Below are 12,067 nucleotides of genomic sequence, written 5' to 3' on the forward strand. Positions count from 1 at the left end.
CATTGTACAACCTCATGAATTAATTTTCATTTTGGTACCCTGGTTTCCTCATTTGTTAAATGGATATGTATGTCTGGTATTACTATCTAACTTCAAGGTGACTGAGAAGCTATGGGAGATTGAGTCATGTCTCCCAAAAAGACCCCTGGTCTTGCGGGTGTGGACTCATTTGTAAATTGAATATTTGAAGATCCTATTAAGAAGGGTCAAACTGAAACAAGTGGGCCTTAATCCAATCCAACTGGAGCTCTTATAAGCAAAGGAAATTTGGACATGGAGGCGAGCAATAGGAGGAGACCAAGGAGACAGCTCAACATGTGACAGAGGCAGAGACTGATTGGCAGGAGCCACCACCAGAACACTACAGACTTCAGAGAAGGTAAGGCCTGTTTTTTCAGCCAACCAATTTGTGGTATTTTGATATAGTGACCCTGCCAAACTAAGACAGAAGCCAAAGAGAAATAACAAGTGGAGAAGCTTAAAATGCTATACAAAAACATCACCTTTCACTATGGACAGGACAGCTTTTTTTTTTTTGCTCCCCTAAGCTAAATTATTGCCAGGTTTTGAATGAGACACTTTTCTTGCATTATATAATTTAATTCTCTTAATGACCCTGTTCTAGTTTGCTGATGCTGCCGGAATGCAAAACACCAGAGACGGATTGGCTTTTATAAAAGGGGGTTTATTTGGTTGCACAGTTACAGTCTTGAGGCCATAAAGCGTCCGAGGTAACACATCAGCAGTCAGGTACCTCCACTGGAGGATGGCCAATGGTGTCCGGAAAACCTGTGTTAGCTGTGAAGGCACGTGGCTGGTGTCTGCTCCAAAGTTCTGGTTTCAAAATGGCTTTCTCCCAGGACATTCCTCTCTAGGCTGCAGTTCCTCAAAAATGTCACTCTTAGTTGCACTTGGGTGATTTGTCCTCTCTCAGCTTCTCCGGAGCAAGAGCCTGCTTTCAATGGCTGTCTCCAAACTGTCTCACATCTGCAGCTCCTGTGCTTTCTTCAAAGTGTCCCTCTTGGCTGTAGCTCCTCTTCAAAATGTCACTCTCAGCTGCACTGAGTTCCTTCTGTCTGTCAGCTCATTTATATGGCTTAATTTAGACCCACCCTGAATGGGGGGGGTAACACCTCCATGGAAATTATCCAATCAGAGTTATCACCCCCAGTTGGGTGGGGCGCATTTCCATGGAAACAACCTAATCCAAACATTCCAGCTTAATCCCCACTAAAGCGTCTGCCCCACAAGATTGCATCAAAGAATATGGCTTTTTCTGGGGACATAATACATTCATACTGGCACAGACCCCATCTGATATTATTATCCCTCACATACAATATGCAAAGAAATTGAGGCTCAGAGAGGTAAAGTTACTTGCCCAAAGTCACACAGCTAGTAAAGGTAGAACCAGGAATGAAACTGAGATCTGTCTATACCACCTGTGAAGAATAGCCTCTTGCCTCTACTAGAATCAGTTGTTTTTCACTTTATTACTTCCATGTGCTGTCTTTGTGTCTATTTAATACAGTATGGGACACATAGTGTATGTGCATGGAGAGGCAATACCATGTAGTGGTTGAGAATGTGAGCTCTGGAGCCACACTGCCTGAATTTGAGTCCTGCTTTGATCTTTACTAGCTCTTTACTAGCTCTGTAACCTTGGGCAAATTACTTACCTTTTCTGTCTCATTTCCCCATCTGTAAATGGGAAGTATCTACCTGATAGGGTTGTTTTGACAATTAAATTAGTAAAATATGAAGCATTTAGGAAGTCCCTGGTACACAGTAAACAATAAGTGTTAGCCATTATTATTCAAAAAATTATTAAGTAAATATTTCTTGAGTCTTAATGATTCTACGCACTAGGGAAATGTTCATAATGGAAGACAGAGATAATTAGACATGGAGTAAGTACCTGGTGTAGTTTCTGCCTCCTAACGTAACACGAAATCTGGCCCCAAATCTGGCCTTGCCTCAAGAAAGAATTAATTTCTCAGAAGCTCACACTCAGAATGGATATGGAACTATTCCAAGATGTTATAGGAATGGAGCTTCTCCTTATGGATGTTCTTGGCACCAACAGCAAGAAAAGTGGGAGCACAGCTCAACACAACCAGAGAACAAAGCTTAACTGTGTAAATAGAGGTGCATAATAAAAACTTATGGAATAATTAAATAAATGAATGTTTTGCCTTGAGTTGTTCTTTGAAAGCAAAGTATTTTCCAGAGCAGTTAAGTTCATAGTTGAGCTGACACTTCTGCTCCTCCAGGGTTTCACTATCCAACTCGTATCCCAGTTTGGCTACATGTTTCCCAAACATTGTATAGTACTCATCCAGGATGGCTCCAGAAATGTTCTTGATCTGCATGTGGTAGTCACTCACCGCCTAGGAAAATACAAAATGCATTAGAAAAAAAGCTCTGATAAAGAGGTCCTTGAACAGTTCCTTAGAAAGTTAAGCATGGAATTACCATATGGTCCACTAATTCCACTACTAGGCATACACCCCAAAGAATTAAAAACAGGGACTCAAACAGGTATTTTCACATCAATGTTGACAGCGACATTATTCACAATTGCCAACAAAGGTAAGCAACCCAAAATGTCCACCAACCAAAGAATGGATAAACGTAATGTGGTATACACATACAGTGGAATAATATTCAGCTGTAAAAAGAAATGAAGTTCTGATACAACACAGTTGAACCTTGAAGACATTATGTTGAGTGAAAAAACCAGTCACAAGAGGATAAATATTGTATGATCTTATTGATATGAAAAAATTAGAAAAAGCAAACGTAGAGTCAGAATCTAGAGTATAGGTTACATGGGTTACCAGGGGACAGGGTGGGGATAGGGAATGGGAAGTTAAGGCTTAAAAGGTACAGAGTTCCTATTTGCAACAATGGAAATACTTTAGTTTCTGGATGGTGGTGATGTGGCACAGCACTCTGAATGTAATTAATAGCACTGAATTATATATTTGAATGTGGTTAAAAGGGGAAAGGTTAGGTTATATACGTGGTAATAGAATAAAAATTAAAAAAAAAAACATGGAAATGCACTACATAAACAGTGAACCTTAAATTAAACCATGGACTATAGTTAATATTACAATTATAAACATGTGCTTTCACCAACTGTAACAACTGTACCACACCAGTGCAAGGTGTTAATAAAAGGGTGGTATATGGGAATCCTGTTGTTTTATGCATAATTGTTCTATAAAGCCACAACTTTTCTCTAAAAAAAAAAAAAAGAGGCCTTGAAGAGGTAGGACCACGGATTGGAAGTCTGAAACCAGACTGGGTCACATGTTGTTCATTAATACTTTAAGTATAAAATGTGCTTTTCTTTCCAACTCAGAGACTACCAGCCAAATATTAAATACTCTATGCCATTCACTATATAACTCTGGTCACAAATGGAACCAGGAATGAAAATAAATGTATCTTCAAACAACTTCTCAACCCCTTCTGGAAAAAATACTGAAGAGGCCATGCCTAATTGTCAAAATGCACATTCAACAGCCTATTACTTGTGGTTTCACCTTGGGTCTGGCACTTGCCTTCTGAGCTCCTCCTGTCCGACGGGTAAGAGGAGGCCTTGGAGGAATCATTTCCTTGACTCTGCATCAGAAAAAGAAAATTTATTGTCTGCAGATTTAAGTTCTATCCTATTCCCCAGCCACCCAGTCAGTTTTCTCCCCAGAGATAATGTTATAATGTTACTTATTCATTCATTCACTGAAAAAAAAAAAAAAAAAAAAAAATATATATATATATATATATATATATATATATATATACCGAGCACCTTCTACGCAACAAGCATTTTTCTAGGTGCTGGAGCAGAGCATTAAACAAAATAGACAAAAATTCTTGTCATCATGGAGCTTACATTCTAGTGAGAGAAACACAATAAACCAGAAAAATAATTAAGATTATATTAGTGATATGTGCTATGGAGAAAAATAATGTGGAGATGCAGATAGACTATGTTGAAGATTGCCAGGGTAGAGTGGGGGTGCGGATTTCACCAGGCAAGGCCCCGCTGCGATGATAACATGTGAGTAAAGACTTGAGAGACGCAAGGGAACAAGTCATGGAGAAATCTGGGGTAAAGATGTATCAGGCAAAAGGAACAGCCAAGTGTAAAGGCCTTAATACAGCAGTGTGCCTGGCATGTATGAGGAACAGCAAAAGGCCAGTTTAGCTGGACTGAAAATATGTGGGCAAGGAAGTAGGAAAGGAGGTAGAGTACAGGAATATTAAGGTCCTTATAGAATATTTTAAGGAATCTGGCTCTCACTCAAAAACCACAAAAACATTGTGCTAAGTGAAAGAAACCAGTCACAAAAGACCACATGTTGTATGAGTCCATTTATATGAAATGTCCAAAATAAGCAAATCTATAGACAGAAATTAGATTAGCGGTTGCCTATGGCTAGCAGGGTTGGGAGGAAATGAAGAGTGATTGCTAATATGTATGAGGTTTCTTTTTGGGGTGATGAAAATTTTCTAAAATTGATTGTGGTAATAGTTGCACATCTCTGTGAGTATACTAAAAGCTATTGAATTGTATACTTTAAATGGGCGAAATGTATGGTAGTGAATTATATCTATATAAAAATGTTATAAAAAAATAAATGGAAGGGTGGAATGTTAGATGCAGGAAAACCAGTTAGGAGGTATTCCAATATTCAGGTAAGAGATTACTGTATCTCTTACCTAGATAGGAAGTTGGTGGGAATCAGATATACAAATCTGGAGTTCAGAAGAGAGGTACAGGCTTGAAGTTTACATTTGGAAGCCATAAGCATATAGATGATATTTAGTGCCTTGAGATTTGGATACAACCAAGGGAGTGGGTGCAGATGGAAAATAAGTTCAAGAACTGAGCTCTGCAAAACTCCAAGATTTAGAGGCTGGAGAGAAGAGGAAGGTCAGGAAGGAAAAAAACAAGAGCGTGTAGCATCTTGACAATGGGGTAAGAAAGCGCTTCAAGGAGATGGAGGAATCAACTTTGTCAATCGCTGCTGACAGTCAAGATGAAGTCTGAGAGCAAATCAGGAGATCGAACAATGTGATGCTCACTAATGACCTTGATAAGAGCGTTTATGTTAAGGTAAACTCCTGGAAGTAAACTTCCAGGTTAAAGGATAGGTGCATTTGTCACTTTAATAAACATTGTCAACTTGCCCTGTATGATAGGGCCTGTTTCCCCATGTTCTCATCAAAATGAGTTATCAAACTTTAAGTTCTTTGTCAACCAGGAAAAGAAAAAAAGATGGCAATGGTATTTTACAGTAGTTTTGATTTGAGCTTCTTTTCATAAGTTTAAAACTGCTTTTAAATATGTATACATTCTTAATACACTGACAAAGATTCAGCAGGTTGGTATGAACGTGCTTCAATCATGAACCAAGGGCAAATAATCTTAGTAAGTATTGGGTCTGGTTTTCTATCATGCCATTCTAACTAGCCTTTGCTCTATAATATTGTCACTTGAACTATCTTTAGGGAGAAATCTGCCTTCTACCCTCCCTACAGCCAAGGAAAAAATGTATCGCTCAAAACCATTTCTCTCAAAAAATGCCAAGAATTTTTTAAAATTGGTTTAAGCATAATTTAAAAAGTACTCTATATAGTTAAGATAAATTGATAAAAAGTTGCAGGAGATAAATCAGTCATAAGAAAATTGCTTCTGCATTTGCTATAAATCTATCATTAAGGATACTGTTATTTTGTCACTTGGTATTCCTAATGTAGGAGCCCAAATGAGAAACTGGTTTTAGAATTTAATGTCAGGAAAAATGTGATTTCTTTTGGGTTTAGTGTGCTTCCTCCTTTAGGATTAGAACTGCACGACTCACAGAGCTTTCCTGTTTGTTAGAAAGCTCATAGTTAATGCTTATTCATGACAATTCCACTTAATCCTTCCTTTTTGTTTTCATGGCTTTAAGTTTTAAATTTTCTGTTTCTAGATTATTAATCTTATTTTTATATGTCACTTGCAACAAATATTCTCTCTATATTTTGGAAAGGGGTCAAATGCAAAGTTTAAAAAAGTTTAAGAACTCTTTGTTATAAAAGACGAATACTCCACTAAAATAACAGGTAATTCTCAAAGAAGTCTTCCAAATGACTAATAGACATATGGAAAAAGGTTTTGTCTCACAAAAGATTTTTTAATGTGGACTGAAAGTAAATGAGAAACTTTCCCATCAAAATGGCAAAAATTAAAATGGTTGTATTGGTCAATGTGTGAAGAAACGGTAGTCTTAACACATCACTTGTGGAACTTTTCGGACAGAATACTTTTTTGGAAATTTTGGGGGTTGTCTGGGGATACTTATCAAAAGCCTTAAATATATATATAGTAAACAGGCTCCAAGATGACTGCCATCATTTCCTTTCCTCCCTAGCTAAACATCATGCTCCTAACATCAAGAGCTGAAGTCTAATTCCCCTCTCCATGAATCTGGACTAGCTTGGTGACTTGCTTGACCAATAGAATATTATGGATGTGACATTCTGGGAATTTTGAGGCTATGTTATAGAGAGCCTTGCAGCTTCTTCCTGGGTCTCTTGGAATTTTACTCTTGGAACATACCATGCTGTGTAGGTACTCTAATCAATAGAACAGATAAGCAACCAGCAGACAGCCAGCATCAACTGCCAGTCATGTGAGTAAGCCATCTTGGATAGCCAGCTCAGTTAACCTTCTGAAAACTACAGTCCCAGGTGACATGTGACTGCAACGTCATAAGAGACTCCAAGCAGGAGTCAATTCACAGAGCCATAAGAGTAATAAAACAGTGTTGATATAAGCTGCTATGTTTTGGGGTGGTTTGTTACACAGCATTAGATAACTATGTTGCTTGATATTCCACTTCTGGGAATTCTAAAGAAATAAAGACTTAGGATCCACTTTTGGGAATTCTAAAGAAATAAAGACTTAGGATGTCTTTTAGGGATGTTCACTGCCATGCTTTTAATAACAGCAAAAGACGATTTAAATGTCTAAAAGCAGAAAGTTGGTTAAAGATATTATGATATAGCCACACAGTGGGATGTTTTCTGTGCAGCATTAATATGATGTTGCACAAATATATTTATTGACTTGCAAAGATATTCATATTATATTAAAATTTCAAAAAAGATTTTAAAGCACTTTGGTACAATACGAACTAGATTAAAAAGTTGTATATTATATATGTGGTATGGGTATGTGTGTGTGTGTGTGTGTGTGTATACATACAGGGGCTTTAAAAGAACTTAGATGGATAGATATTGAATTTGAGTCAAAATCTAAGTATTTTTTATACTTTTTTGCTCATATTTATTTTCTAAATATTTTTCCTAATCAGCATACACTGCTTCTGTAATAACAACACAACAACAACAAAAGAAACTTTATCTGCAAAAAGAAACAGAAAACTGTTTGCTGCTTACCCCAGGGGAAATTACATTTGTGGGGACAAATCAACTTCCTGGTATTTATGCCTACATTGTTTTTGCAGAACAAGTATGAGCACTATTCTTACATACCTTTTGGCTAGCTCCTCTGGCATTCGTTTTGGAACCAAGGCTTTGTCCAGCTGAATCTCCAACACAAGGTATGTCCCTGCTTCTACATATTGCTGTAAAGACATTTTTTCTAATTCACTCTTTTCAGAAAATATAATATTTATGAAAAATTTTTAGTAACAAAATAATGTTCACAATACAGCAAAATGAGAAAACTGTGTATACTGTATACACAACTATATATAAAGTATACTGCATACACAATTGTTAAAATGTTTTTGCATAGAAATATAACTGGAAAGAAATATAGCAACATTATTATCTCTTGGAGAAAAAAGGTTTTCCTTTTTTTTTTTCTTAGAAACATCTACCTCAGCTGAAGCCCTGTTTAACCTATTCATACTTTTCTTGAGACTGACTTAAGCGAATGCCATTCACTCCTCCACTAACCCTCTTTGATGGGTCCTATAGAAATATCCTCTTCACAAATCACTTCCAGCCTACTTACCACCAACTACCAACTACAACCTGGTGGATATTTCTACCTAGATGTTTTGCCAGCATCCTAAATACCATGCCCCAAACTGAACTTATGATTTCCCCCAAATCAACTTCTCTTTTGACTTTTCTCTTAATGGCATTATCCTTCCAGGAAATAAGACTTGAAACCTCAGATCTGTAACTTCCTCTTCCTCAACATCCATAAATCATCCTAATTCCAAGCAAGTTTCTGGCTTTCCTTACCATAATCCTTGCTCTAACTCAAACTGTCATCACCACTCACCTGCACTATAAGCAAAACCTATAAACTGACATCTCCAGTCTCTACCCTAACTTCAGTCTCTCTCTTTCACACTCCTGCTGGAGCTCTGGCCGAAAGCACTGATGAGGTCTTATCTCTCCCTTACTTAAAATCTTTGATGTGACCTAAAATAATTGAAAGCAAAGCTCAAACAGATTTTTGCATACCAAATTCATAGCAGTATCATTCACAATAGCCAAAAGGTGGAAGCAACCCAAGTGTCCATCAACTGATGAACTGATAAAACAAAATGTGGTATGTACATACAATAGAGTATGATTCAGTCATAAAAATGAATGACGTAGTGATGCATGCTACAATGTGGATGAACCTTGAAGATATGATAAGTGAAATAAGTCAGACACAAAAGGACAAACATTATATATTACCTCATTCATATGAACTAAGCAGAATATGCAAATTCATAGTGTCAGAAATTAGATTACAGGTTACCAGGGGCAGGGGTCAGGGTGGAGAATAGGGAGTTAATCCTTAATTGGTATAGAGTTTCTGTTTGGAGTGATGGAAAGTTTTGGTAATGGATAGTAGTGATGGTAGCATAACACTTTCAATGTAATTAACACCACTGAATTATATACTTGAAAGTAGTTAAAACGGGAAATTTTTTGTCGTATATGTTAGCACTATACAAATATTTTCAAATCCCATTGAACTATACAATACAAAGAATGAACCCTACCCTAATGTGAACTATGGACTTTAGCTAATGATGAAATTATGATAATATTGGTTCACCAATTGTAACAAATACACTACACTAATGCAAAATGTTAATAACAGAGAAAACTGTGTGTGGAGGGGGTTGGTATACAGGAACTCTGTACTTTCTGTATGGTTTTTCTGCAAACCTACAACAGTTCTAAAAAATAAAATTAATTAATTAAAAAATTTTTAGATAAATCTTTGATGTGAGTCTTCAAGATAAAGTTCAAAAGGCTAAAAAAGCTAACCATAGCTTCACTTCTTTTTCACCTCCTTCTAGAATCTTTCCTTTCTTTTCATTCCCTTACATTGAATTAACTGATGTACACCAATTCTGGTCCCTTCTCTGTAACTTGACTCAAGTTGTTCCTTGCCTCAAAATACCTCTCCTTCCATCTTCAGCTGGCAAAAGATTCTCTTCATCTTTCACCACTTAGCTCGGATACCATCTCCATGAAGCCTTCCCTGAGACTGCCTATCTTAGTAGATAGTAATCTTTCTCTCCACTGAGCTTACAGAGAACTATTATTTGTACCTCTATTACAGTACTCATCAAAATTTGGTAATATGGTTAGTAAAACCTGTTTCTCACATGAGACTGTTTAGTGTCCTGATGACAGAGGAACAAATTCTGCAGATGATGCATTTTTGCATCACTCATAGTGCTTAACATAGTAGGATTTTAATGCTTGAAAGGACCTTAAAGTTAACCTGGCACCCACTCATTTTACACAATTGCAATAAGACAAAGAAATCTGGCCAAAGTCATAAGCTAGTCATGGGCAAATATGGGATGGTAACTTATATCTTCTGCCCTAAGCATTTTCCACTAGGCCTTGAGGACTTGCACAGTAAAGGTCTGATGAATTTAAACTTGATTTTCCAACTCTTCAGGAATAGTTACCTGTCCTTCTGGATTGTGGTATACAGAGGGTTCAGCTTCCAAAGGAGTATCTGAACTCTGAGATTTTATGCTAGCTGCTTGCTGAAAGAAAATGAACACACCTCAAAAACTGAATTTTTACATGGTCTCCAATAATGGCAGGAAGGGAGTAAGATACAATGATCAGCATTTTGTGCCAAAACACATACTAATTTGATGCAATTCAACAAATGAGAAATCAGTCCATGCTTCCGGAATGTAGTGAAACAGGCAAAAGTGTGTATTTCCAACAACCCACCACATCCCCATCTCTAGCCCTTCCTTACTACATCTTACCATTTTATCTTCTCTCAGATTCTTAGAAATAATTGGTTTGGACTGTGGAGAGATAATTCCTCCTATTTTATTATTCTGGACCAAATTATGGCCAGTATCCCGGAACAAGCTGAATAAACACTTGGTCTGAAAAGATTAAAAAAAAAAAGAATAACAATGAATCACAGGCCAATGAGACATACTCCAAAGAAACCCACATTACTCTTTACTAGCATGTAATCTTCCAAATAATGTCAACATTATAGAATCAGAGAGATAGAAGGAATGTGAAAAACTTCATTGCAGTGCCCTACTTCCAGAACAGGTGAAAACACTACAGAAAGTTAGCTGCCTTCCATTTTATTTAAAGTCTTAAGGAGAGACCTATCAACCTGGCTTGTTACTAATCTTTGACACATAATTCAAGTTAACTTTAAATAGCAGAGTTCATTTCTGTACAAGAAACAGATTCTATTTAATTACTACTGCCATATCAATTATTATTAGGAGAATAAGGCAAGTTTAATGTTCAAGGTAAAATCTCTGCATGGAAAAATTCAAACTATAGTTTCTGGAAAAGAAACTCATATTACAACAATTTTTAATCAAACAACAAGGGTGAATCTCAAAATAATTATGCTGAGTGAAAGAAGGCAGACTAAAAAGAGGGAAGGAGTGAATAAAGGTGAAAGGGGAGGTATTCAGAGGGCATGTATTAGTACTTATTCATTCCTTAAAATTGCTGAATATTCCTTGTAATTGCTTGTGTATTCCCTTGTTCATCCATTCACCAATTGTTAGACATTGAAATGTTATAAATTTGGTACTATTACGAATAATGCTGCTATAAATATTTGCATACATGTATTTGGGTGGACACAGGTTTCATTTCTCTTCACTAGGAGTGATTTGCTAGGTTGTTTGGTAAGCTTTTGTTTAACTTTTTAAGTAACTGCCAGACTGTTTTCTGAAGTGGGTGTACCATATTACATTCCCACCAGCAACATATGAGGGTTCTAGTTTCTCCACATCTTTGTCAATTCTTGATATCATTTGTCTTTTTTTATTAAAGCCATTTTAATGGGTATGTAGTGAGACCTCATTATGGTTTTAATTTGCATTTCCCTAATGGATAATGATGTTGAGTATTCTGTCACGTGCTTTTTAGTCATTTGTTTATCTACAGTGAAATGCCTATTCAAATACTTTGCCCTTTAAAATTGGATTTTGTCTTTTTTTTATTGAGTTGTAAAAGATCTTTATATACTCCAGATACGTGTCCTTTATCAGAGAGATGACCTGCAAATATTTTCTCCCAGTCCATGGCTTGTCTTTTCATTTTCTTAATGGTGCTCATGGAAGTGCAAACATGTTTAATTTTGATGAAATATAATTTTTCCACTTATTTATCATGCTTTCAGTGTCAGGCCTAAGAAATCATTGCCTAACACAAGGTCAGGAACATTTTTTCCTATGTTTTCTTCTAGAAGTTTAATAGTTTATAGCTTTTACATTTGGGCCTATGATCCATTTTGAATTGATTGTTATGTATGCTGTGAGACAAAGGCCTAACAGTCATTTTTGCATATGGATATATGTTCTGGTTTGCTAATGCTGCAGGAATGCAGAACACCAGAAATGGATTGGCTTTTACAAACGGCGGTTCATTTGGTTACACAGTTACAGTCTCAGGGCCATAAAGTGTCCAAGGTAAGTCATCAACAATCAGGTACCTTCACTGGAGGATTGCCAATGGTGCCTGGAAAACCTCTGTTAGCTGGGAAGGCACGTGGCTGGCGACTGCTCCA

At 36.8% G+C, this 12,067-nt stretch overlaps 1 protein-coding gene across 5 annotated transcripts in view; it reads right to left on the bottom strand.

Annotated features, from left to right (window-relative positions):
• The window catches only part of CFAP70 (cilia and flagella associated protein 70), a 106,297-nt gene that overhangs the window by 58,520 nt on the left and 35,710 nt on the right, over positions 1–12,067 (bottom strand). For all 5 annotated transcript variants that reach the window (XM_037804780.1, XM_037804777.1, XM_037804778.1 and 2 more), the window contains exons 11-15: positions 10,281–10,406; positions 9,966–10,046; positions 7,558–7,649; positions 3,573–3,633; positions 2,196–2,390 (exon numbers count right to left, since the gene is read on the bottom strand). In XM_037804780.1, coding sequence (XP_037660708.1) covers positions 2,196–2,390; positions 3,573–3,633; positions 7,558–7,649; positions 9,966–10,046; positions 10,281–10,406 — 555 coding nt within the window. The remainder of the gene's footprint in view (positions 1–2,195; positions 2,391–3,572; positions 3,634–7,557; positions 7,650–9,965; positions 10,047–10,280; positions 10,407–12,067) is intronic.

This window comes from Choloepus didactylus, chromosome 15 (genome assembly GCF_015220235.1).
Source record: "Choloepus didactylus isolate mChoDid1 chromosome 15, mChoDid1.pri, whole genome shotgun sequence".
Taxonomy (NCBI): Eukaryota; Metazoa; Chordata; class Mammalia; order Pilosa; family Megalonychidae; genus Choloepus; species Choloepus didactylus.